Below are 26,252 nucleotides of genomic sequence, written 5' to 3' on the forward strand. Positions count from 1 at the left end.
CATTATTCTAATTAAGGGTTGGCACTCCATGACAATATTGTATATGGGCCTGGTACTATACTGTATATTCTGACTATATTTATACCAACATTTGTTGGATCCCATGGCAGATGTTAAGCCCTTTGCAGAGGCATCCTCCATTTAAATACATTAATGAACACGTCACTAAAATTGTCCATAGCTTCTTTCTACCAAGATCAAGATTGGCCAGCAATAGATACGGTATAGGTCGCTTGGAGGGGTGCCCTTAAGTATTGGTTAAAGGAAAGCTAAAACAGTGCATGGTTCTAATGCCATGTCTTATTTGCTTCCATTCAAGATGTGATTGCATGGCTAATGAGGGCAATACTGATAGACTACAAACAAGAGCATTTTCGGGTGAGCAAATGAGAGCCACTCCGTTTATGCCATAGAGGTACCGTGACTAGTGATGAATTCCACTCAGTAATTAGATGGGTGTCTTTGATATATACATATGTCAGGAATCATGAATCAGACTGAGACAGAAGTGCAGTAAAAATCTCACTATTTAATAAAATGGTATAAACAGAACAAACATAGTCAAAACATAGCCAGAGTTTGGTAACCGGGACGGGTAGTCAGAACAAGCCAGAGAAACAGGAGTCCAGAGATCAGCGAAGTCGGGTGCAGCAAATGGGATCAGGAACCAGAAGGGAAGTCAGACAGGCAAAAGTTGTTCACAAGAAAACACAGCAGAGAGAATCTGGATATGTTGACCAAGGCGAAGGCACTGAAAATCTGATTGAAGCAGTTTATATAACCAGCAGCTCTAGCTGACGAACAGGAAATGGAGACCAGGTGATTTACTGTGGAAGGAAGAGTCTTTGGCAATTAACTGTCAGCTGGTCACAGAGCTCTGAGAAGGAAGGGCTGAGCCCAGCCCTGACAGTACCCTCTCCCCCTCGGAGGACCAGGAGGGGAAAACATCTATGGAAGGAACGGGGGAGCACAGGAGCATGTACGTCCGAGGATAAGACCCAAGAGCGTTCCTAAGGACCGTACCCCTTTCAATGAACCAGGTACTGTATGTGCCCACGGAAGCTATGTGAATGATAGATTGTATCTCATATTCCTCATGGTTGTCAACCTGAACTGGGTGAGGACGTGGCACCGAATAGGGATGAGACAAACACCTCCCCGGTTCGGTTCGCATCGCATCAGAACCTTCGAACGGACCGAACGTTTGCGCGAACTTTAGAACCCCATCAAGCCCTGTACACGCGATCGGATATCTGATGGAATCTAATCCGATTGATTTTTTCATCGGATATCTGATGAAGCTGACTTTCATCAGTCTTGCCCACACACCATCGGTCACCAACGCGGTGACCTAAAACACTACGACGTGCTGAGAAAAACAAAGTTCAATCCTTTTTTTAGCGAAACAAGGATTGGTGATAAAGCATCAGTTGAGAGGAGACACCTCCTACAGGAGAGAATTTCCTTTCCTAGGGGTAGATTTCCTCTCACTTCCTGTTGTCTTCTTCCGTTTGCAAGTAGGAGTCATTTGTAAGTTGGATGTTTGAAAGTAGGGGCCTGCCATATATAACCTGCAGAAATTTGAGCCTTAGGTGTTGGTGTTGCCACAACACTGTAAGTCCTCACAGTTACTCTTGGTGGGTGCAGGAATGGGCCCTGCTGTTAAATATTAGATCAAGAATTGTAATTACATGTCCCTGTTGAACAGGGGCAGAAAAATTGGGCCTTTGGTGGTGGTGGTGGTGGTGGTGCTGGTGCCACAACACTGTAAGCCCTCACAGTTAGTCTTGGTGGGTGCTGGAATGCCCTGCTGTGAACTATTATATTAAGAATTACATGCACCTGTTGAACAGAGGCAGAAACATTGGGCCTTTGGTGGTGGTGGTGGTGTTGCCACAACACTGTAAGCCCTCACAGTTACTTTGGTGGGCGCAGGAATGGGCCTTGCTGTGAAATATATTAGATAAAGAATTGTAATTACATGCCCCTGTTGTACAGGGACAGAAAAATTGGGCCTTGGGCACTGGTTCCACAACACAGCAACCCCTCACAGATACTCTAGTTTGAGCGCAGGAATGAGCCCTGCTGCAAAGTATTGCATCAAAAAATGTAATTACACTCTTCTGTTAAACAGGGGCAGAAAAATTGGGCCTTAGGCACTAGCGCTGGTGCCACAACACTGCAACCCCTCACAGATACTTTAGTTAGAGCGCAGGAATGAGCCCTGCTGCAAAGTATTGCATCAAAAATTTTAATTACACGCCCTTGTTAAACATGGGCAGACAAATTGGGCCTTAGCCACTGGTGGCGGTGCCCAGAACCAAAAATGTTCTTACAAGCTATCAGCATGATCATTGAGGGGAAAGAGAATAGTCACTTAGCATAACAGGATAGTCACTCAGCATCAGCATAGGCAGTCTTGAAGGGATCTGACATTTCCAAAAAAAATATTCGGTTACATCAGCATCAGGTCCTTGGTAGCTGGTGGTAATCCAAGACTGATTCATTTTTATGAAGGTCATTCAATCGACCGAGTTGGTGGACAGGCGCAACCTGTGATCAGTTACAAAGCCTCCAGCAGCACTGAATGTGCGTTCCGAAAGAACGCTGGATGCAGGAGAGACCAGTAGCTCAATTGCATACTGTGCAAGCTCTGGCCAGTGATCCATCCTCAAGACCCAGTAACCCAGAGGATTTTCGGTGGGAAAGGAGTCCTGATCTTGATCCTAGGTATTCCCACACCATGTAAAACAGACGCTGGCCATGGTTGCTGGAACCGGTAATACCTTGGGGCTGCGGACTAAAAAATTGTCTGCATTGATCAGACGGCCACCTTCTCCACCGCTCCTTCTTTGACCGACCAAAGCCTCAGCAACACGTTGTGCAGGACCAGGATTTTGTAAGCTCCCAGTATCTGGGAACACATTGCACAGACCTTTCTGCAAGGCCTCCCGACGATGTTTCATCCTATGCGATGGCAAGATAAGGTCTGCAACCTTACCCTTGTAAGGAGGGTTGCCAGCCAGTAATGATCCCTCTCCTTGATTCTACGAATACGAGGATCCTTCCGCATGCTTTGCAGGATCAAGGAGGCCATGCAGCGTAGGTTTGCTGAGGTATTCGGTCCGGAGTCCTCTGGTTCACTCAGGGCGACATGATCCACAGCCACCTCCTCCCAGCCACGTTCAAGTCCATGGGTTTCTTGGGACTGTAATTGATTCCCTAAAGAATGCTGCTAATGCGGAGTGCTAGGCTCTACCTCCATGCTGACCCAATCCTCCTCCTCTTCCTGTGTGATAGGCGGGCAAGCACTCCCTCTGTTCTGCCTTAAGTGCCCTGTCCATTATTCCACGCAGTGTATGCTCCAACAGGTGGATAAGAGGGGCAGTGTCACTGATGCATGCACTATCACTGCTCACCATCCTTGTGGCCTCCTCAAATGGTGACAGGACAGTGCATGCATCCCTGATCGTGGCCCACTGGCGTGGGGAAAAAAACAAGCTCCCCTGACCCTGTCCTGGTGCCATATTGGCACATCAATGATGGCCCTCTGCTGCGTGTACAGCCGCTGCAGCATGGCCAATGTAGAGTTCCACTGGTGGGCACATCACAGGTTGGGCAGGTTGTATTCCTTTTGGAGGTCAGCCAGCCGAGCACTGGCATTATATGACCGTCGGAAATGCACACAGTTTCCTGGCTTGCTTCAGGCCATCCGTAAGCACGGTACCTGCCCAAGAACCGCTGCACCACCAAGTTAAGGAAGTGAGCTAAACAGGGCACATGGGTCAGTTTACCCTTTCGGAGGGCGGAGAGGAGGTTGAAGCCATTGTCGCAAACCACCATTCCTGGCTTAAGCTGACGTGGCGTCAACCACCTCTGAGCCTGCCCCTGCAGAGCTGACAGAACCTCTGCCCCAGTGGCAATCACTGCATGGCATCTTTTTGTCTGCATACCTGCATAGCCCCTTGAATGCCTACGGAGCACCGCTGGTTCCGAGGACCAATCAGCAGAGGAAGAGGCCATGGAGGAAGAAGAAGAACAGGAGGGGGTGGAGGAGAGAGTTGTGTCACAATCACCAGTAGTAGCATTTTGGAGGCGTGGTGGCGGAACAACCTCCAACACTACTGTACCTTGTCCTGCATCCTTCCCAGCTGCCAGCAGAGTCACCCAATGCGCCGTGAAAGATAGGTAACTTCCCTGTCCATGCCTGCTGGACCATGAGTTAGCGGTAATATGCACCTTACCACTGACCGCCCTGTCCAGCGAGGCATGGACATTGCCTTCCACATGCCGGTAATGAGCCGGAATCGCTTTCTGTGAGAAAAAGTGGCATTTGGGAACCTAACACTGAGGTACCGCACATTCCACAAACTCACAGAAGGGGGCAGAGTCTACCAACTGAAAAGGCAGCAGTTGAAGTGCTTGAAATTTAGGCAAGCTAGCATTCAACCACTGGGCATGTGGATGGCTGGGAGCGAACTTCTTTCGGTGCTGCAGCAGCTGGGGCAGGGAAATTTGCCTGGTACAATATGACGTTGGTGTACCGATAGCAGATGGCTCGCACGTACTTGGCTGTGACACGCCTAATTCTACACCTTCATTCCTCTCAGTGCAGGTTTCAGAGAGGACTGAAGGTATAGTGGGGTTGGAAATCCCAGCTGATGAGGAGCAAGTAGAGGTCCTCTTTGTTCTTTGGTGTGGGTCTTTTAGGTACGCTTGCCAATGAACTGCATGGCAGGTCTACATATGTCTGGTGATACCCAAGCGGGTGATGTTTTGGCCACGCCAGATACGCTTGAGACATATGTTGCAAAGAGCAGCGGTGCGATCTGATGCGCTCATCTCAAAAAAGGCCCACACCAAAGAACTTTTGGAATAACGCGGAGAGACAGCAGCGCCCTGCACATGCAGAGCTCTCCAGTGTGATGCAGTCGGTGTGCTGCCCTTAAGCTGGCCTCTGAAGGGCATCCTGCCTCGTTGGAGATGTGTCTCCTCCTCCTCTCAGGCACCCACGTAGAGTCAATGACCTCATCATCCTCTCCCTTCTCATCACTGTAGCAAACCTGGCAGTATGCTGCAGCTGGGGATACATGACTGCCAGATTGCTGTCCTTCTTGGGCACCCCCTCTCTCTGGGCTCACGTTACTGCCTTCCTCTAGCTGGGTACCATCATCAGAGCCTTCAAAACGCTGTGAATCCTCCTGCAGCATGTACCCAACACTGTGGTCAAACAGTTTGGGGGACTTCTCAGAAGGACATGGTGGGGCTAGGGAAGGAGTGACTGATGCAATGGATCCGAGCGAAGAGGCCGCGTTGGCAGCTGCTTTGCCAGACAATGTACCCTGAGCCTGGGTGAGAGAGGATGAGGAGGACGAGGACAGCTTGGTCATCCACTCCACCAAGTCTTTGGCGTGTTGCGGCTCAACACGGCCAGCTGCCGAAAAAAGGGACAAGTGTGTCCACGTGCTGATGAGGATGCACCGTGTCCACGACCAGCACTGTTGCCTCTAGACACAGGGCCTGCTTGCCCTCTTTTATCGGCTCGTGACTGTCTGCCTCTCCTTGTTGTCCTTCCAGACATACTAATGGCCTGCAGGGAGATGTAGCTGCACAAAGCTGGGATGCATATATATAATGATTATACTGCAGCTAGCAGAATCAACTGCCTGCCTGTAGTATTATTAGTAAGAGAACACCAGCAATTGTATTCAGGTAGCTTTAGGTGAACACTGTGCAAAGGACACAGTACACTAAATGAAAATACTGCAGCTCCCTGCCTGTATTAGTATGAGAACACCACCTATTCAGCTATTCAGGTAGCTTTAGATGCACACTGTGCAGAGGACACAGTACACTAAATGAAAATACTGCAGCTCCCTGCCTGTATTAGTATGAGAACCCCAGCAATTGTATTCAGGTAGCTTTAGGTGCACACTGTGCAAAGTACACAGTACACTAAGTAAAAATACTGCAGCTAGCACACTGCCTACCTGCCTACCTGCCTGTCAGTATATTAGGAAGAGAATAACAGGAACGGATCTAGCTAAACTGAATACAGTGGGATGCATATTTATCCTCTACACACTGTAACTGCAGCTAACTTACTCGCCTGCCTGCTCTATCTAACTCAAATGAAATGACACTGTCTGTCTGTCTTTCACCACCGCCGCAACACACTACAAAAGACCACCATGCAGGCGGCCTTATATAGTGTGGGGCGTGTACTAAACCCCCTGAGACATAATTGGCCAAAGCCACCCTGGCTTTGGCCAATTATGGCTCTCCATTTTTTCTGCACTGTGATTGACCAAAGCATGCAGGTCATAGTGCATGCTTGGCCAATCATCAGCCAGCAATGCACTGCAAATCTAAGGGAAGCCACCATGGGCGGTAAGTGGAACCAGTGAATGACCCTCCACAAATTGTGCTAGACTAACAACCCCATCACTCGCCCAGGTTCCGAGGAAGGATAACCGCTTCCCGGGGGGGGAACCATGGATAACCGCCCACAGGTGCCAGTGGGAACGTCTGTAGTGCAAGAGCCAAATGGCCATTCACTCTATCCCATACCCTCAGGGAGTGCATGTTTAGTGGGAACACCCAGTCGGGAGGACCCCTATCTCCTGTGGGGACCCTTTGGCGTATATGACTAATCGCGACCCTCCATAGTCTTTTCCAGGGGGACCCGGAACTTAAAGGTTGTGTGAAACCTCCAGTTAAGGACACGCTGCAGTGCAATCGCCTGGTAATATTGGAATACATTGGGTATACCTAGACCCCCTGTTAACTTAGATCTGTGTAGCCACGCCATGTCAAGGCATGGTCTGTTTCCGCCCCACACAAACTTAATGAAGAGGCTGCAGAGCTCCATGAAGAAGCGCCGGGGTAACTGCAGGAGAAAGAGTATGCTGGGCAGTATCATCATTTTAAGGATATTTGTATGGTCAACCCATGTGAATGAAGCAAAATTTTGACAAGGGGCATAGTAGAATGGCATAGTTATGTGTGTATAGGTAGTCAAGTCGATCTGAAAGCTGAACACCCAGATATCTCATAGAGGGAGATGCCCACATGAAAGGGAAGGATCCCTTCAGGGAGGAGGGCAGGGCCGAGGAAATGGTGATGGACAGAATCTCAGATTTAGCATAGTTAATTCAGAAGTTGGACACTTCTCAATAGGCGGACAACTCTCCCATCAGGTTTGGCAATGAGACAAGGGGATCCACTACAGGAATAAGGGCATTGTTCGCATAGGCAGAAAGCTTGTGTTCCAGAGAACCCACCTGCATCCCTTTAATGTTCGGATTGGATCTGACTTTTTGCAGCAGTGGTTCAGTCCAGTGCAAATAGAAGGGGTGAAAGTGGGCATCCCTGTCTTGTGATGTTTTGGATGGGGAACACCGAGGAGAGAATTTGCAACTACTCCCAGTTGATTTTGAGTCTGGAAAATTAGCCAAAATGTTCAATTGTTAGTAGAGCTTCAGCTAGAGAGGGGCCTGAATCCGCTAGATATAGTAATGTGTCATCAGCGTACATGTTTATTTTTTTCTTCTAGATCGCCTACATGCAAGCCTCGTATCAATAGGTTGCCTCTGATGGATATTGCTATGGGTTCTGTGGTCAAGGCATATAGTATGGGGGATAAAGAACAGCCCTGTCTGGTACCTCTCTATAGTTCAAATGTATCTGACTGCCATCCGTTGGCTGTTACTCTGGCTACTGGGGCCTGGTACAGCAAGTGTGTCCATCTAAGAAATTTTGTGCCAAAGCCATATTGTGCCAGGCATTTCGCCAGGTAGTTCCACTCTACCGAGTCAAATGCCTTGGCTGTGTCAAGTGCTACTCTCTCTCCAACATTATCATAATGAGTTTGCATGTATAATGATAAACAATTTTCTAAGATTAAATGAGGTGTTCCTGCCTGGCACGAAGCTGACTTGGTCTTAATGCACTAGGGTTAGAACAACCTAATTGAGGCGCAGTGCCAACATTTTTGCAAGTATTTTGAAGGAGGGTGATGGGTCTATACGACTCTGGGAGGCCCAAATCCTTGCCCGGTTTGGGGATGAGCACTAAAAATGCTTCCCTCATGGATGCTGGTAAGATGAAAGTCTCATACAGGTGGGTGTATAGGGTAAGCAGCTGAGGTAGGAGAGTCTCACTGTATTGCGAATAGAATTTGATGGGTAGTCCATCAGACCCAGGTGACTTGGCTCTAGCGAAACTGGCAATTGCCATTGCTATCTCCTTGGTTGTTAGTGATGCTTCAAGTGTCTCTATCTGGGCAGGGGTCAGTTGTGGAAAGGTCCTTCTAGGAAGCGGTCAATAGGTGTTAAATCAGCGGATGTGGTATTGGTGTAAAGAGAGCTAAAAAAAACTGCGGAACATTGCTGTTACTGCTACAGGTTTGGTTACCATCTCTCCTGACGGGTTTCGCAGGGAGATCACTACTGGGGGGTCTGTCCTTGCTGTGAGCCATGTATGCTAATAGCTTACCCGCTCTCCCTCCATGCTCAGAGTTTCTGTCTAGAGGAAAAAGTTTTCTTTTAGACATCTCATATTGCAGCTGATTAACTGCTCTAGATTGCAGTTTTAAGGCGGTAAGCTTTATCAGGAGTTGGGTCAGCCTCATATTGACATTCTGCAAGGGAGAGCTCATCCAGTACCTTGTCTGCCTTTTCAGCTGTGATTGTTTTGAGTCTATTGATTTGGGATATCAGCATGGCCCTCACGTGTAGTTTGAATGAGCCCCATATACTCGCAGATGAGACAGTGTCCTGGAAGTATCTTTTCCAGTCCTCATCCATCTGACCATCATCTGGTAATAATGAGAGCCAAAAAGGGTTTAGTCTCCATATCTTGGGTGGTTTAACTATAGGGACAGCCAGGGTTATCCAGTATGGACTATGGTCCGATAAGAGTCTAGGGCAAAAGGCTGCATCTAGTAGGCGAGGCACGAGTATCTGTGACAGTTGAATAAAGTCTATACGGGACATTGTTTTGTGGGTGGAGGAGAAGCATGAGCATGCTCTGGCGGTTTAGTGTTTAGCCCGCCACGAGTCAGCCAGATTGAAGGATGATATCAATCTGACAAATCTAGTTGAGGTACAGGGCCTGAGAGTGGAGGCAGGTAAGTGTGCTCTGTCCAGGTCTGGGTTTAGGGTGGCATTGAAGTCTCCCAGGCAGATGGCTGAAATCGTCGGGTATTGTGCCATAAAATCGATTCCCTCTGTCAGGATTGTCATGGAAAATGGAGGTGGTACATAGAAAGCCATTAGTAGAAATTGTTCACCATATATTTTAGCATGTATGGAAACATAATGACCTTGTGGGTCCAAACTCAGGTCACACAATTTAAAGTGCAGGGACTTGGTTATGAGCAATGACACCCCTCTTGCGTGTGTGGTATGGACTGAATGGTATGCCCAGCCAATCCAGGGGAGTTTAAGGGCAAGCTATAAGCTGCCTGCTATATGCATCTTAACAAGGACTATGATGTCTGCCCTTAGTTTTTTAATGTAGGATAGGAGAGCTGTGCGTTTAACCTTGTCTTGCAATCCTCTAACATTCTAAGTTAAGAATTTCAGAGACTTCAGAGATTCGATGGTGAGGTGTGATGTTAATAGCAGATAGTAAAGCATGAAGAAATACACTGAACATTGCATTCTGTAAATTATAGCATCTGTACTGGTTGTATTGTACTTTTGATGTAACAATCCCCCCTCCCTCCCACCCAGCCCAACACCAACCCCAACTGGTGTAAGCATATTCCCGTAACACCAGTGCCGTCTTAATAGCATCATGGGCCCCTGGGCAAAGTAATGCTCTGGGGCCCCTACAATAATGACAGTGTAGGTAAACGGACATCAAGTAGGTAGGAGGCAGACTGCCTCCCCTGTGTATCTATCACTCTCGGTACCATCATGGGGCCCCCAATTTTGGAACAGCGTGGGCTCAAGGGCCAGCTGCTTTGGGGAAAGTGCAGGGGCCCCCCATGCAGCTGGGGCCCCTGGGCAGTGCCCAGGTGTGCCCTCTCATTAAGACAGCCCTGCGTAACACAAAATTAACTTGTGCATGAAGTGGGTCTAACACTTCATTCAAGGTAAAACAATAACAGAAAACCTGGGCCTAGGCCCTGAGCGAAAAGGTTGGTCTGGTAATACTTCGCTGGAATCACAGTTTGCAGGGCATATCGTGGTAAGGTTAGTTTGGTATGGCAGGGTAGATTCCAAAGTGTATCTATATCCGCAGTCCAGGTCGCTCTGGTAGTGCAAGGGGGGGGGGGAAATGTTGCATAATGTAGGACTACTGTGACTCCTAGTAGTACTGTATTTGCCGGCGTATAAGGTGACTGGGCTATAAGACGACCCCCTAATTTCCCAGCTAAAAGGTTGGTTTTGGGATATACTCCCCTTATAAGATGACCCCCTTCCGACTTACCTCACTGTGTCCATTGCATACCTCACTGTGCCCATTGCCTATCTCACTGTGCCGATCTCCATACCTTATCCCTGTATGCAGAGTCGGACTTCGGGCGTCCATTATTAAAAAGCCGCGCCTCCTCCATGTCCTGTTCCGTGATAGGCGGAAACACCCAGCAGAGCCTGTGTTCAGTGTTCCGCCTATCACGGACGTCCTCGGCCTCAGGCGAGAGGACGTCTTCTTATACGCCGGAAAATAGGGTAAGTCTCCGTTTGTAGAGGGGAATGTGCAAGTTGTTTCCAGCTTCAGCCTTGGCATTTTGTGCAACTTGACCATATCTTTTTAGGTACCCTTGCGAGTGTCAGGGCAAGGAAGCCTTGATTTAGAGAGTCTGTGGGGGTCAGGCGGAATGGTCACGGGTGTTGTATTATTTCAGGTGATTGATATGTTAGATAGGGCCCTTCCATCGCGACAGTGGGTGATGAGGCGGGGGAGTAGAAGAAAACAGGGGGAATAGTGCAGATGGCAAACTGGAGATAGAAAGAGGCTCAGGAATAAGTCTACAGTACCTGAGAAAAGTGCAGAGAAGGAGGTTTGTGGTCCGTGGTTGTAGTTCCCAGTCAGGCGTTGTATACTGCAGGTTAATTGTTCACTTTTCTGTTTGTTTCACGTTCCTCTAGCCAGGTGATGGTGTTCTCAGGAGGCTCTAAGAAAATGGCTCGTTAATCATCTTCCGTGCAAAGGCGTGCAGGGAAGAGCATGAAATATTTGAGGTTTTTGATACGTAAGCATCTTTTAGCCTCAGTGAAACTCCGTCTGCACTTTTGTACAGATGGCCACCTTGACATTGCCAGTGGGTATATTGCCTTTCACCTGTGCCATACGTAGTGCTGCATCTTGGTCTTTGTAATTCAGCAGTTTAGCAATAAATGTTCGCGGAGGGGCTCCTTTTGGCGGCCCATGGCGGGCATGCGGTGCACTCTTTCAACAGAAAATGTGGCCGAGAAGACCTCTCTGCCATCTAAATAAACTATTTTAACCACATCAATACTGGGCACTTTCGCCCCCTTCCTTCCTTCCAATTTTCCTTCCAATTTTCAGCTTTCAGCTCTCTCCCATTTTCAATCACAATTGCTCTGTCATGCTACGCTTTACCTAAATTTAAACTTTATCATTTTGTTTGCACAAATAGAGCTTTATTTTGGTGGTATTTATTCACGACTCTTTTGAAAATCTTGAAAAAAAAAAAATCTTCTATTTTAAAATAAATCCAATAGAATCGAATTTGTCATAAATTTAAGCCAAAACGTATTCTGCTACATGTCTTTGGTAAAAAAAATACAGTTAAGTGTATAATAATTGGTTTGTGTGATCACGGACAGATGTATGCAAATGATCATGTACAGATGTGCGCAGGTGATCACGGACTTATGTGAGCAGATAATCATTGGGAAATGTGATTTTACTGTTACATGTGTGTGGGGACATGTGTTTTGGGGACATTGTGTTGGGACATGTGTGTTTTACATTGTGTACATGTTTTACACTGGTGATCAGTGTGTAAAAAGCTGTAAAAAACAGCTCATACACACTGATCACCAGCCAGCTGCAGTGATCAGCTCTCCTCTCCTCACCGACAACTAATGTGGGAGGAGAGGAGAGCCGATTGCCTAGCAACCGGCTCTCTGTTTACATCACGTGACGGCTGTGATTAGACATGGCCGTCATGTGATCAAGAGGGCCAATCACAGAGCCCCCCTGCCGATCTGAGATGCGCTGTGTCCGGGTGACACGAGCGCATTGGGATCACGCCGCTGCACGGGCATGTGATCCCCCTCCTTCTGAGGGACGTTCCTGAACGTACATATGCAGTGGCCAGGTGGGAAGTGGTTAAAGATAAATGAAATGGGGAGTTGGGCTTTAAGACAATCAAGAACATGTGCACATTACAAAGGCTATCCATTATGGAAGATCCAAGGACTTTCTCTACCAAAGCTATGGCAACATCATTGAAGATTCATGATACGTGAAGACAATATGCAAAGCAGCAACATGGACATCGGCAAATGCTATTATTACTGACTAATTATACCAATAAAGGATTGCCCTGGCCTCTATAACTACAATGTTACAATACAGTGTTTGGCAGAATAGTCCTACAAACTTAATGATCAGCGTTTGTATAAATGTCAATAAATTTTTGTGTCTTCCCTGTCTGTGAATTATTCCCCATTATTACATTTTTTGTCGCGTGTGTTCCATATTGGAGATTTCCTTTCACCTCTTATCCTAGAGATGCAAGAGCAAGTGATAGATAGTATTTTTGAAGTGAAGGGAATTCTTCCCTTATGCCCTGTACACACGATCGGATATCTGATGGAATCTAATCCAATGGATTTTTTCGTCGGATATCCGATGAAGCTGACTTTCATCAGTCTTGCCTACACACCATCAGTCAAAAATCTGACCGTGTGCAACACGGTGACGTAAAACACTACGACGTGCTGAGAAAAATGAAGTTCAATGCTTCCGAGCATGCGTCGACTTGATTCTGAGCATGCATGGATTTTTGACCAATGGAGTTCCACACAGACGATCATTTTTTTCTATCGTTTTTTTATCCATAGGAAAATTTTAAAACATGTTCTATTTTTTTTTACCGATGGAAAACAAACCGATGGGGCCCACACACAATCGGTTTGTTCGATGAAAATGGTCCATCGGTCCATTTTCATCAGACAAACCGATCGTGTGTACAGGGCTTTAGACAGTTCCTAATCTCTTCCCTGTTTTAAAGTTGATTGTAAAATATTGGATTTTCAATACATTTTTGGTGACAATGATCATCTGGACAGATAGAAGGGTTGAATCTGCAAAAAAAAAAAAAGTGCCAATGCTTGACTTTATTATCAAACTAGGCTGCTTTAAACCAAGTTTGGGGATGTATCCAATTAAACTGTGGAAGTTAACCACTTAATGATCCCTTCACGCCGATATACGTCGGCAGAATGACACATCAACGTATAGGTACGTTGTCCTTTAAGCCCAGCCGTGGGGTCACGGGCACGCGCCCGCGGTGCGCTACCGCGACCCGGTCCGCATCATAACCCCATCAGCACCCCCTGTGGTTAACTCCCAAACTGCAATTGTCATTTTCACAATAAACAATGCATTTTAAATGCATTTTTTGCTGTGAAAATGACAATGGTCCCAAAAATTTGTCAAAATTGTCCAAAGTGTCCGCCATAATGTCGCAGTCACGAAAAAAAACGCTGATCGCCGCCATTAGTAGTAAAAAAATAATAATTAATAAAAATGCAATGAAACTATCCCCTTTTTTGTAAACGTTATAAATTTTGCGCAAACCAACCGATAAACGCTTATTTGCGATTTTTTTTACCAAAAATAGGTAGAACAATACGTATCGGCCTAAACTGAGGAAAACATTTTTTTTTATATATTTTTGGGGGATATTTATTATAGCAAAAAGTAAAAAATATTGAATTTTTTCAAAATTGTCGCTCTATTTTTGTTTATAGCGCAAAAAAAAAAAAAAACGCAGAGGTGATCAAATACCACCAAAAGAAAGCTCTATTTGTGTGAAAAAAAGAACGCCAATTTTGTTTGGGAGCCACGTCGCACGACCGAGCAATTGTCAGTTAAAGCGACACAGTGCCGAATCGCAAAAAGGGGCAAGGTCCTTTAGCTGCATTTTGGTCCGGATCTTAAGTGGTTAGTGTTTGCAAAGGTAATTTTATTTTTTAATAACAAACATCTATATACTTACCTGCACTGTGCAATAAAATTGCACAGAGCGACCCTGAAGAGCCACTTCTCGGGTAAAATGCCTAAACATTTTTGTTTACCTTGATGCAAGGAACACATTAAGGTTAAAAAATGTGTAGGCTTTAGAATTACTCTAACAGTGCTATATAACTAAAATGTGCAGATTATGGATATGTGAAGTGCACACTTAGCTGTACAATGATTGTATCTATGGGGTCATCATGTAAATTATTCTACTGTTGCCATCACAGTCCAGACAAATGTGGATTTGAATTTAGGAAGTACCTCTAAAATTAACTAATTGTCAACATATTTTGCCTAAATATTGTTTTTTATTTTTGTTTTTCATAAAAATGTATAGATCTGATGAGTGGATAAAAGATGACAAAACACACAGACCAGCTGATAAGAGTGTACCAAAAGTAAAACACAGAAGGAAAATTAAGGTATTAATTTCAACCTTTTCTTAAATAATTTTGTATGCATGCCTCAAGAATGGCAAAAAAAAAAAAAATGTTGTCTTGATACCAGAATGAAAGACCATTTCTTAGTTTTTTTTTGTAATTAATGTAATTAATGGCAGTATTGTATGCATGTGAGTTTTGTTTTTTTCTCTTCCTACAGTCTTTGGGGTAGATTCAGAGAGAAGATACGACAACGTATCTCCTGATACGCCGTCGTATCTTTGAGTCCGGCCGGTCGTATCTATGCCAGAAAAGTATAAAAAAAAAAATGTGGGGAAAAAAATTGCGCTAGTTAGAGAAATTTAGACCATGTAGCAGCCAGCACACAAACAAACAAAGTCAAGTATAAACAGAAAACAATAAGTGCAGCGCTAAAGTTGATATTGAGTGGAAAAATGTTGCCAAAATCACATATCATTGGAAGTGAGAACAACAGAGGACTGTGAGGAATGTGAATGGGAATTCACTCAGCATGGAGGCAATGCTTGTAATGAGTCCATGTGTATATAACCTAACAGGTGAATGGAAACACCGACCAGGTGCAATGAACAATGAAAAGTTCAATGAACAAATGGAAACAGTTCATAGGTATGCTTCCCAGTGGAAGGATAAAACACTTCAAACGTAATGCTGGTTCAGATAAAGAAAGTAGCAGTCATGGCTTGTCTGTAGCAATCTTCAGAAAATCATATAAAGAGGGTGGATACTCTTACCAGCTAAGGTGGACTTGCATGTTAGTACTAACATCAAGTCGGATACAGCATGGTGGTCACAGCGGACCCTGGGCTCTGTACGGATGGATCTGTGGGATGGTCTCTCCAACTGGAACGATGGAACCGATCTTTTCAGATACCTCTCAGGAACAGAAACCCAAATGGACAGGGCCGATGACTCATGGATCAACACAGCATGTGTGGAAAGGAAAAAAAATGCTCCAATGGTGCAGGTCAAAAAAAAAACGTGAAGGCTTTATTTGTAAAAAAATTAAACAATAAAATCACGTGAATAGTTATAAAAGGCAGTATGGGGTACTGAGCATGTTACCCGACGCGTTTCGGCTCTAAGCCATCAACAGGGGCATGTATCTGTACCCCCACACTGCTAAATTTATATGTACCAAACAATCCAAAGCTTCTCCCCAGGGAGGGAGGAGACAGGAAGTTAAACAATCATGGTAATGCATGGCATAAGCTGATGCGTATTTTACATATGCAAAACATGTCATACAAGTATACATCATAAAACCATTTAATAAAAATGCACATATGTAGCACAAAAATATAAAAAATGACTTGCAGAGGGTAAAATTTGACTTATACCAACTATTTGTGTAGCAAACCGTTTATCACAGTATATGTTAAAACATGTCAATGCTGAGTGTCCAACTGGAAGCTGCAATCCGCCGCCAGCCATAACACATCACCCCTTCTGGAAGAAGCACACACTCTCCAGCACCAACATGTATAAAAAAACGCACAGAAGCCCAGAACTTGAGCTAACACAATACACAGCTCCTGGAAATCAATCCGGAGCGTGTATCAGTGTACAGGGGACACCCTACGTGATTGGAGGACAACGGAGAAGGCTAGGGGGCGGGGCCGGTGACGTGAACCGATAAACATCCAATCGCTGTCATCAGCCACAGCCGCGCCCCCAGGTCAGGTCCGTATACTGAAGACTAATGGAGGGGGAGGGCCCCAAATCGCAACCTATTAACAGAGAGGATCGTCGATGACTGACAAGCATCAGCGATCCGACGTGAGGTGCAGAGAACGGGCGCGGTGACGACGAATCGCCAGCACGGCCGCCCACTGAACTACCGCCGACACCACGTGCGCTCGTCATGTGACATAAACACCATCAGTCTAGGGAAATTAACAAAAGCTCCGGACGTACAGCGAATTACGTGATAACGTCATAATCGGAGAGCCAATCGAATGGGTGTATCAACAGCCGAGGGCTAATAGAGACAATTCAGCCCTGGGGGACACTCGAAGGGTAGGATGGCAAAACATTGATGCAAGAAACAAAAAATAGTTTGAAAATAATCTGTGTCAGTAGACATCCAAATAAACACAGTGAGAGTGCCTTGATGGAATCATATTTGATGGTGAAACTTTATATTAGATATTCGGTGCACATCAGAATAGGACATGGATGTCACAACAGCCCAATGAATGGACGCACGTCAAAAATAATTTGTGTCAGTGGGCATCCAAATAAAAACAATGAAAGTGCCTAGATGGACTACATGTTTAATGGTGAAACTTAATATTAGATATTCAGTGCACACCAGAATTAGACATGGACGTCACAAAGGCCCAATAGAGGGACGCATGTCGAAACCGGGGGGCACTGAAATCTGTGGCTTTTGAGATAACCTTTACAAAAAAAGGAGAAACGGAGGAGAAACATGACACTTAGGAGCTCACGCCCGGTTGATGAAACAGTTGACATCCCAGTCAACGTTCATGCCGTGGGGCGTGTAGCTCCTAAGTTCATGTATCCAAAAGGTCTCTAAGCGGGAGACCCCCCTCACACAGGAGTCACCCCACCAATGAGGCACAAATTTATCGATAACTTGGAAAGAGGTACCCCTAGGATCTTTCGCATGGCATTCCAAGTAGTGTCTGGAGACTGTGTGCTTGGGGCAGCCCTTCCTAATCTTACCCAAATGCTCATTCACTCGAATGGCAAAGTTGCGAATGGTTCGGCCCACGTATTGCAACTTGCAGGGACATGTAATCAGGTACACTATATAGCTAGTGAAACATGTAGTAAAATGCTTCATCTGATACGTGCGGTTGGTTACAGTGGAAACAAAAGTATCCGTCCTCCGTCGGCCCAAAACATTGACAATGCATGGGTTGCACTTCCGACAGGGATGGTAACCTTTAGTTTCTGGAAAAAATACAACTTTTTTTGGTGGATCTATGACATTGGGTGCAATTTCACTTTGTACGGATTTTGCTCCCCTGAAAATTACACCTGCCCTTTCAGGTAAGGAGGGTCCTAGAATCTTGTCACTACGGAGGACCTTCCAGTGTCTATTGAGTATTTTCTTTATGTCATTATGTTGTACAGAAAAAACAGTGAAGAAGGACCATTTAAACCTATCGTCCCTATCTTTCTTGGGTTTGTCCATAAGCAAAGAAGACCTTTCAAGGTTAGAAACAGTGTTAATAGCCTCGTCCAAATCATGAGTTCTGTATCCTTTATCCAAGAATCTCTTTTTTAAAATCTGGCACTGAGAATCAAAATCTTCCCTCCTGGTACAATTTCTCTTCATACGAAGGAATTGACCCTGAGGGACAGATCGCAGCCATTGATGGTAATGGCAGCTATCGACCGGAATATAGCCATTCCGGTCGGTTGGCTTAAAGTAAGTCTTAAACTCGAAGTGACCATCGATTGCCAAGATCTCTAGATCTAAAAAGTGGATCGAGGTGGAACTGGCTTCGTATGACAAAACGATACCACGATCGTTGTCATTAAGGAAGGACATGAAGGAGTCAAGAGACTCCCTCGTGCCCTTCCAAAGGAGGAGGATGTCGTCGATATAACGCGCCCAGAGAACCAGTTCGGGTCTACGTGGGGTATCGACGACATCCTCCTCCCACTGGGCCATGAAAAGATTGGCGAGGCTGGGGGCATATTTGGCCCCCATCGCCACGCCTTTGACTTGGGAAAAAAACTGCCCCTGAAACCAGAAGTAGTTGTGCTTTGTGGCGAAGTTCAGTAACTCCATAACAAAGTTCCTCTGGATCACAGAAAGGGAAGAGTTACGTGTAAGGAACAGTTCCACCGCGGCCAGGCCCAATTGATGGGAAATACATGTATATAAGGCGGAAACGTCAGCCGTCACCAACAATATTTCACCCTCATAATGGACAGACTCAAGTAATTTAATAGTGTCCTTAGTATCCCTCAGATATGAGGGAACCGATTTTACAAGAGGCTGAAGATAGAAATCTATATACCTGCCGATACGCGATGTCACTGAGTCAATCCCGCTGACGATGGGTCGCCCAGGGGGATTGACAACGTCCTTATGGACCTTTGGCAGGTAATAGATGACCGGAATACGCGGTGCCAAAGGGACTAGGTATTCTGCTTCCTTTTTGTTTAGGATGTTGAGGGCTGAACCTTCTTTAATTAAGGCTGTTAAGGCCTTTTTGTATTTGGAGGTGGGATCTCCAGGGAGGATGATATATGTGGTGTTGTCACCCAGCAATCTATTCATCTCCTGGAGGTACGCTTCTTTATCCAATATCACCATTCCCCCGCCTTTGTCGGCTGGGCGAATGATGATATTTTTCTTGGCACAGAGGGTCTGTAGACCCGCTTGTATAGTAGGATCTTGATGGATTCTCTTTTTGGGTAGCTTGTCTAAATCGTTCAAAACCAAACTGCGGAACACGTTGACAGAGTGGGCTGTGTTAGCCGCAGGGTTGAATAAAGAGGGATTGGACAAGCCAGAGTGTATGGTCGCTACATTCAAGGTAGAGTTAGAAGTGACAGAGTGTGTGGTCACTGCATGTGAGGTAGAGTTGAATATGACGGGGGGGGGAATGGCTGACGACGTCAAAGTTCCACCCTGTTGGGTGGACATAGATTGGGATAAAAAGTGTCTCTGTATATTCAATTTACGAATTAATTTTTGCACATCGATGAAAGTGGAAAAACCATTGAGCTTCCTGGGAGGAACAAATTTCAGACCCTTGTCAAGGACAGTTTGTTCATCTTCAGAAAGGGTAACTGAACTGAGGTTAAATAGACCTATGCCTCTGAGATTTTTCTTTTTTTGGCGCTGAACACGCCAGCCACCTCTGATACCTCGTTTGGTCTTTGGCTGCGAGGTATGTGATAAGTGGGAGGGTGGAAGCCCTGTGGTCTGGGAAAACCCGGTTCCTCATACCACCCATCATGAGAACCTCTAGGGTGGTCTTCGCCATCCCCATAGTAGTGAGGGTATGGGCGGAAGTCATAATGGGCTTCATATGTCTCTCCCATGCGTGGAGCATTAGAATATGAAGTCCTCACTGGGGTGTGATAGGTGGATCCCCTTCTAATTGGACCGTTCTCCTGTGTCCACCTAGAAGGGCCCACATCATATTCTCCAGAATGTGTATAATTAGGGTCATGTTGGATATAACCTCTATTACCCCGATTGTGGCCCCTCCCTCTATATGGGAAACCCCTGCTATTGGAAGAAGATCGATGTCTACCACGACCCTCTACATGTGGGGGGGGATGTTGTTTGGGGGGATTCTTGATGTTAGTATCTCTTTTAGGAGGCGGTCTTGTGGAAGGCTGGGAAGGAGCCTCATAGACCAGCGTCCTATCAGAGATAGCATCGGGAGGTGCAGAAATTTCCATATCCGAATGAGCATTAGCAAGGCTAATGGAAATTTTCTTCTGCCAATTGAAGACAGTTTTGGCTTTATAATCAGCTATATCCCGATTGTATTTCTTTTGCTTCTTTGTCTTCTGCTCTTTCTCCTCTTTTTCAAGCAGAGTTGTTAGACCATTTTCTGACATATTATTAATTGCTGCTTATTTTATCCGTCATGGATGTATTTGAATACAGGACTTCTAGGTCCCTCAACTTCTAGGTCCCTCAACACTCACGGTGTTTTCACAGTTCTCAACCCCAACACTGAAATCAGTGGTGTGTTTGTCAGGTTAAAAAATGTCATGGTCTCAGAGGTTCATCTCCACTGGGACATCGCATTTTTGGAACAGTATACAAAGGAATCTATGGTCCCCCAAGGCTTACGGTGGGATGTGTCTCCCCAACAGGGCGAACTAGATTTAGATTCCTGGTATAAGTACTTTAACGAGGCTGGTCTTCAGCTTATTGCCTTCCTGATGGAACGCAAAAAAGCTCGTTTGAAGATCTTGGACAAAGAGATCAAGGAAACTAGAGAAAGACTCATTCCCTCTATCAATACTCCTGAGTATGTTTCTTTGTCTTCTGGTCTAACAACTCTGCTTGAAAAAGAGGAGAAAGAGCAGAAGACAAAGAAGCAAAAGAAATACAATCGGGATATAGCTGATTATAAAGCCAAAACTGTCTTCAATTGGCAGAAGAAAATTTCCATTAGCCTTGCTAATGCTCATTCGGATATGGAAATTTCTGCACCTCCCGATGCTATCTCTGATAGGACGCTGGTCTATGAGGCTCCTTCCCAGCCTTCCACAAGACCGCCTCCTAAAAGAGATACTAACATCAAGAATCCCCCCAAACAACATCCCCCCCCACATGTAGAGGGTCGTGGTAGACATCGATCTTCTTCCAATAGCAGGGGTTTCCCATATAGAGGGAGGGGCCACAATCGGGGTAATAGAGGTTATATACAACATGACCCTAATTATACACATTCTGGAGAATATGATGTGGGCCCTTCTAGGTGGACACAGGAGAACGGTCCAATTAGAAGGGGATCCACCTATCACACCCCAGTGAGGACTTCATATTCTAATGCTCCACGCATGGGAGAGACATATGAAGCCCATTATGACTTCCGCCCATACCCTCACTACTATGGGGATGGCGAAGACCACCCTAGAGGTTCTCATGATGGGTGGTATGAGGAACCAGGTTTTCCCAGACCACAGGGCTTCCACCCTCCCACTTATCACATACCTCGCAGCCAAAGACCAAACGAGGTATCAGAGGTGGCTGGCGTGTTCAGCGCCAAAAAAAGAAAAATCTCAGAGGCATAGGTCTATTCCTCAGTTCAGTTACCCTTTCTGAAGATGAACAAACTGTCCTTGACAAGGGTCTGAAATTTGTTCCTCCCAGGAAGCTCAATGGTTTTTCCACTTTCATCGATGTGCAAAAATGTATTCGTAAATTGAATATACAGAGACACTTTTTATCCCAATCTATGTCCACCCAACAGGGTGGAACTTTGACGTCGTCAGCCATTCCCCCCCCCGTCATATTCAACTCTACCTCACATGCAGTGACCACACACTCTGTCACTTCTAACTCTACCTTGAATGTAGCGACCATACACTCTGGCTTGTCCAATCCCTCTTTATTCAACCCTGCGGCTAACACAGCCCACTCTGTCAACGTGTTCCGCAGTTTGGTTTTGAACGATTTAGACAAGCTACCCAAAAAGAGAATCCATCAAGATCCTACTATACAAGCGGGTCTACAGACCCTCTGTGCCAAGAAAAATATCATCATTCGCCCAGCCGACAAAGGCGGGGTAATGGTGATATTGGATAAAGAAGCGTACCTCCAGGAGATGAATAGATTGCTGGGTGACAACACCACATATATCATCCTCCCTGGAGATCCCACCTCCAAATACAAAAAGGCCTTAACAGCCTTAATTAAAGAAGGTTCAGCCCTCAACATCCTAAACAAAAAGGAAGCAGAATACCTAGTCCCTTTGGCACCGCGTATTCCGGTCATCTATTACCTGCCGAAGGTCCATAAGGACGTTGTCAATCCCCCTGGGCAAACCCATCGTCAGCGGGATTGACTCAGTGACATCGCGTATCGGCAGGTATATAGATTTCTATCTTCAGCCTCTTGTAAAATCGGTTCCCTCATATCTGAGGGATACTAAGGACACTATTAAATTACTTGAGTCTGTCCATTATGAGGGTGAAATATTGTTGGTGACGGCTGCCGTTTCCGCCTTATATACATGTATTTCCCATCAATTGGGCCTGGCCGCGGTGGAACTGTTCCTTACACGTAACTCTTCCCTTTCTGTGATCCAGAGGAACTTTGTTATGGAGTTACTGAACTTCGCCACAAAGCACAACTACTTCTGGTTTCAGGGGCAGTTTTTTTCCCAAGTCAAAGGCGTGGCGATGGGGGCCAAATATGCCCCCAGCCTCGCCAATCTTTTCATGGCCCAGTGGGAGGAGGATGTCGTCGATACCCCACGTAGACCCGAACTGGTTCTCTGGGCGCGTTATATCGACGACATCCTCCTCCTTTGGAAGGGCACGAGGGAGTCTCTTGACTCCTTCATGTCCTTCCTTAATGACAACGATCGTGGTATCGTTTTGTCATACGAAGCCAGTTCCACCTCGATCCACTTTTTAGATCTAGAGATCTTGGCAATCGATGGTCACTTCGAGTTTAAGACTTACTTTAAGCCAACCGACCGGAATGGCTATATTCCGGTCGATAGCTGCCATTACCATCAATGGCTGCGATCTGTCCCTCAGGGTCAATTCCTTCGTATGAAGAGAAATTGTACCAGGAGGGAAGATTTTGATTCTCAGTGCCAGATTTTAAAAAAGAGATTCTTGGATAAAGGATACAGAACTCATGATTTGGACGAGGCTATTAACACTGTTTCTAACCTTGAAAGGTCTTCTTTGCTTATGGACAAACCCAAGAAAGATAGGGACGATAGGTTTAAATGGTCCTTCTTCACTGTTTTTTCTGTACAACATAATGACATAAAGAAAATACTCAATAGACACTGGAAGGTCCTCCGTAGTGACAAGATTCTAGGACCCTCCTTACCTGAAAGGGCAGGTGTAATTTTCAGGGGAGCAAAATCCGTACAAAGTGAAATTGCACCCAATGTCATAGATCCACCAAAAAAAGTTGTATTTTTTCCAGAAACTAAAGGTTACCATCCCTGTCGGAAGTGCAACCCATGCATTGTCAATGTTTTGGGCCGACGGAGGACGGATACTTTTGTTTCCACTGTAACCAACCGCACGTATCAGATGAAGCATTTTACTACATGTTTCACTAGCTATATAGTGTACCTGATTACATGTCCCTGCAAGTTGCAATACGTGGGCCGAACCATTCGCAACTTTGCCATTCGAGTGAATGAGCATTTGGGTAAGATTAGGAAGGGCTGCCCCAAGCACACAGTCTCCAGACACTACTTGGAATGCCATGCGAAAGATCCTAGGGGTACCTCTTTCCAAGTTATCGATAAATTTGTGCCTCATTGGCGGGGTGACTCCTGTGTGAGGGGGGTCTCCCGCTTAGAGACCTTTTGGATACATGAACTTAGGAGCTACACGCCCCACGGCATGAACGTTGACTGGGATGTCAACTGTTTCATCAACCGGGCGTGAGCTCCTAAGTGTCATGTTTCTCCTCCGTTTCTCCTTTTTTTGTAAAGGTTATCTCAAAAGCCACAGATTTCAGTGCCCCCCGGTTTCGACATGCGTCCCTCTATTGGGCCTTTGTGACGTCCATGTCTAATTCTGGTGTGCACTGAATATCTAATATTAAGTTTCACCATTAAACATGTAGTCCATCTAGGCACTTTCATTGTTTTTATTTGGATGCCCACTGACACAAATTATTTTTGACGTGCGTCCATTCATTGGGCTGTTGTGACATCCATGTCCTATTCTGATGTGCACCGAATATCTAATATAAAGTTTCACCATCAAATATGATTCCATCAAGGCACTCTCACTGTGTTTATTTGGATGTCTACTGACACAGATTATTTTCAAACTATTTTTTGTTTCTTGCATCAATGTTTTGCCATCCTACCCTTCGAGTGTCCCCCAGGGCTGAATTGTCTCTATTAGCCCTCGGCTGTTGATACACCCATTCGATTGGCTCTCCGATTATGACGTTATCACGTAATTCGCTGTACGTCCGGAGCTTTTGTTAATTTCCCTAGACTGATGGTGTTTATGTCACATGACGAGCGCACGTGGTGTCGGCGGTAGTTCAGTGGGCGGCCGTGCTGGCGATTCGTCGTCACCGCGCCCGTTCTCTGCACCTCACGTCGGATCGCTGATGCTTGTCAGTCATCGACGATCCTCTCTGTTAATAGGTTGCGATTTGGGGCCCTCCCCCTCCATTAGTCTTCAGTATACGGACCTGACCTGGGGGAGCGGCTGTGGCTGATGACAGCGATTGGATGTTTATCGGTTCACGTCACCGGCCCCGCCCCCTAGCCTTCTCCGTTGTCCTCCAATCACGTAGGGTGTCCCCTGTACACTGATACACGCTCCGGATTGATTTCCAGGAGCTGTGTATTGTGTTAGCTCAAGTTCTGGGCTTCTGTGCGTTTTTTTATACATGTTGGTGCTGGAGAGTGTGTGCTTCTTCCAGAAGGGGTGATGTGTTATGGCTGGCGGCGGATTGCAGCTTCCAGTTGGACACTCAGCATTGACATGTTTTAACATATACTGTGATAAACGGTTTGCTACACAAATAGTTGGTATAAGTCAAATTTTACCCTCTGCAAGTCATTTTTTATATTTTTGTGCTACATATGTGCATTTTTATTAAATGGTTTTATGATGTATACTTGTATGACATGTTTTGCATATGTAAAATACGCATCAGCTTATGCCATGCATTACCATGATTGTTTAACTTCCTGTCTCCTCCCTCCCTGGGGAGAAGCTTTGGATTGTTTGGTACATATAAATTTAGCAGTGTGGGGGTACAGATACATGCCCCTGTTGATGGCTTAGAGCCGAAACGCGTCGGGTAACATGCTCAGTACCCCATACTGCCTTTTATAACTATTCACGTGATTTTATTGTTTAATTTTTTTACAAATAAAGCCTTCACGTTTTTTTTTTGACCTGCACCATTGGAGCATTTTTTTTCCTTTCCACACATGCTGTGTTGATCCATGAGTCATCGGCCCTGTCCATTTGGGTTTCTGTTCCTGAGAGGTATCTGAAAAGATCGGTTCCATCGTTCCAGTTGGAGAGACCATCCCACAGATCCATCCGTACAGAGCCCAGGGTCCGCTGTGACCACCATGCTGTATCCGACTTGATGTTAGTACTAACATGCAAGTCCACCTTAGCTGGTAAGAGTATCCACCCTCTTTATATGATTTTCTGAAGATTGCTACAGACAAGCCATGACTGCTACTTTCTTTATCTGAACCAGCATTACGTTTGAAGTGTTTTATCCTTCCACTGGGAAGCATACCTATGAACTGTTTCCATTTGTTCATTGAACTTTTCATTGTTCATTGCACCTGGTCGGTGTTTCCATTCACCTGTTAGGTTATATACACATGGACTCATTACAAGCATTGCCCCCATGCTGAGTGAATTCCCATTCACATTCCTCACAGTCCTCTGTTGTTCTCACTTCCAATGATATGTGATTTTGGCAACATTTTTCCACTCAATATCAACTTTAGCGCTGCACTTATTGTTTTCTGGTCGTATCTATGCACCTGATTCATAGAATCAGATACGCCTAGATTTGACTAAGATCCGACCGACGTAAGTCTCTTACGCCGTCGGATCTTAACTGCATATTTAAGCTGGCCTCTAGGGGCGTGTACGCTGATTTACGCCTAGAATATGTAAATCAGCTAGATACGCAAATAGGTACGCCCGGCCGACGCAGTACATTTACGACGTTTCCGTAAGGCTTTTCCCGGTGTATAGTTACCTCTGCTATATGAGGCGTATCCTATGTTAAGTATGGCCGTCGTTCCCGCGTCGAATTTTAAAAAGTTACGTCGTTTGCGTAAGTCGTCCGTGAATGGGGCTGGACGTCATTTACATTCGCGTCGAATCCAATGACGTCCTTGCGGAGCAATGCACATTGGGAAATTCCACGAACGGCGCATCACGTCA

General features: G+C 45.6%; 1 protein-coding gene across 2 annotated transcripts in view; it reads left to right on the forward strand.

The window, feature by feature from the left end:
- ARID4B (AT-rich interaction domain 4B) overlaps nucleotides 1-26,252 on the forward strand; it is an 897,525-nt gene that overhangs the window by 783,293 nt on the left and 87,980 nt on the right. For both annotated transcript variants that reach the window (XM_040350731.1, XM_040350732.1), the window contains exon 17: nucleotides 14,570-14,654. In XM_040350731.1, coding sequence (XP_040206665.1) covers nucleotides 14,570-14,654 — 85 coding nt within the window. The remainder of the gene's footprint in view (nucleotides 1-14,569; nucleotides 14,655-26,252) is intronic.

Source organism: Rana temporaria, chromosome 4 (genome assembly GCF_905171775.1).
Source record: "Rana temporaria chromosome 4, aRanTem1.1, whole genome shotgun sequence".
Taxonomy (NCBI): domain Eukaryota; kingdom Metazoa; phylum Chordata; class Amphibia; order Anura; family Ranidae; genus Rana; species Rana temporaria.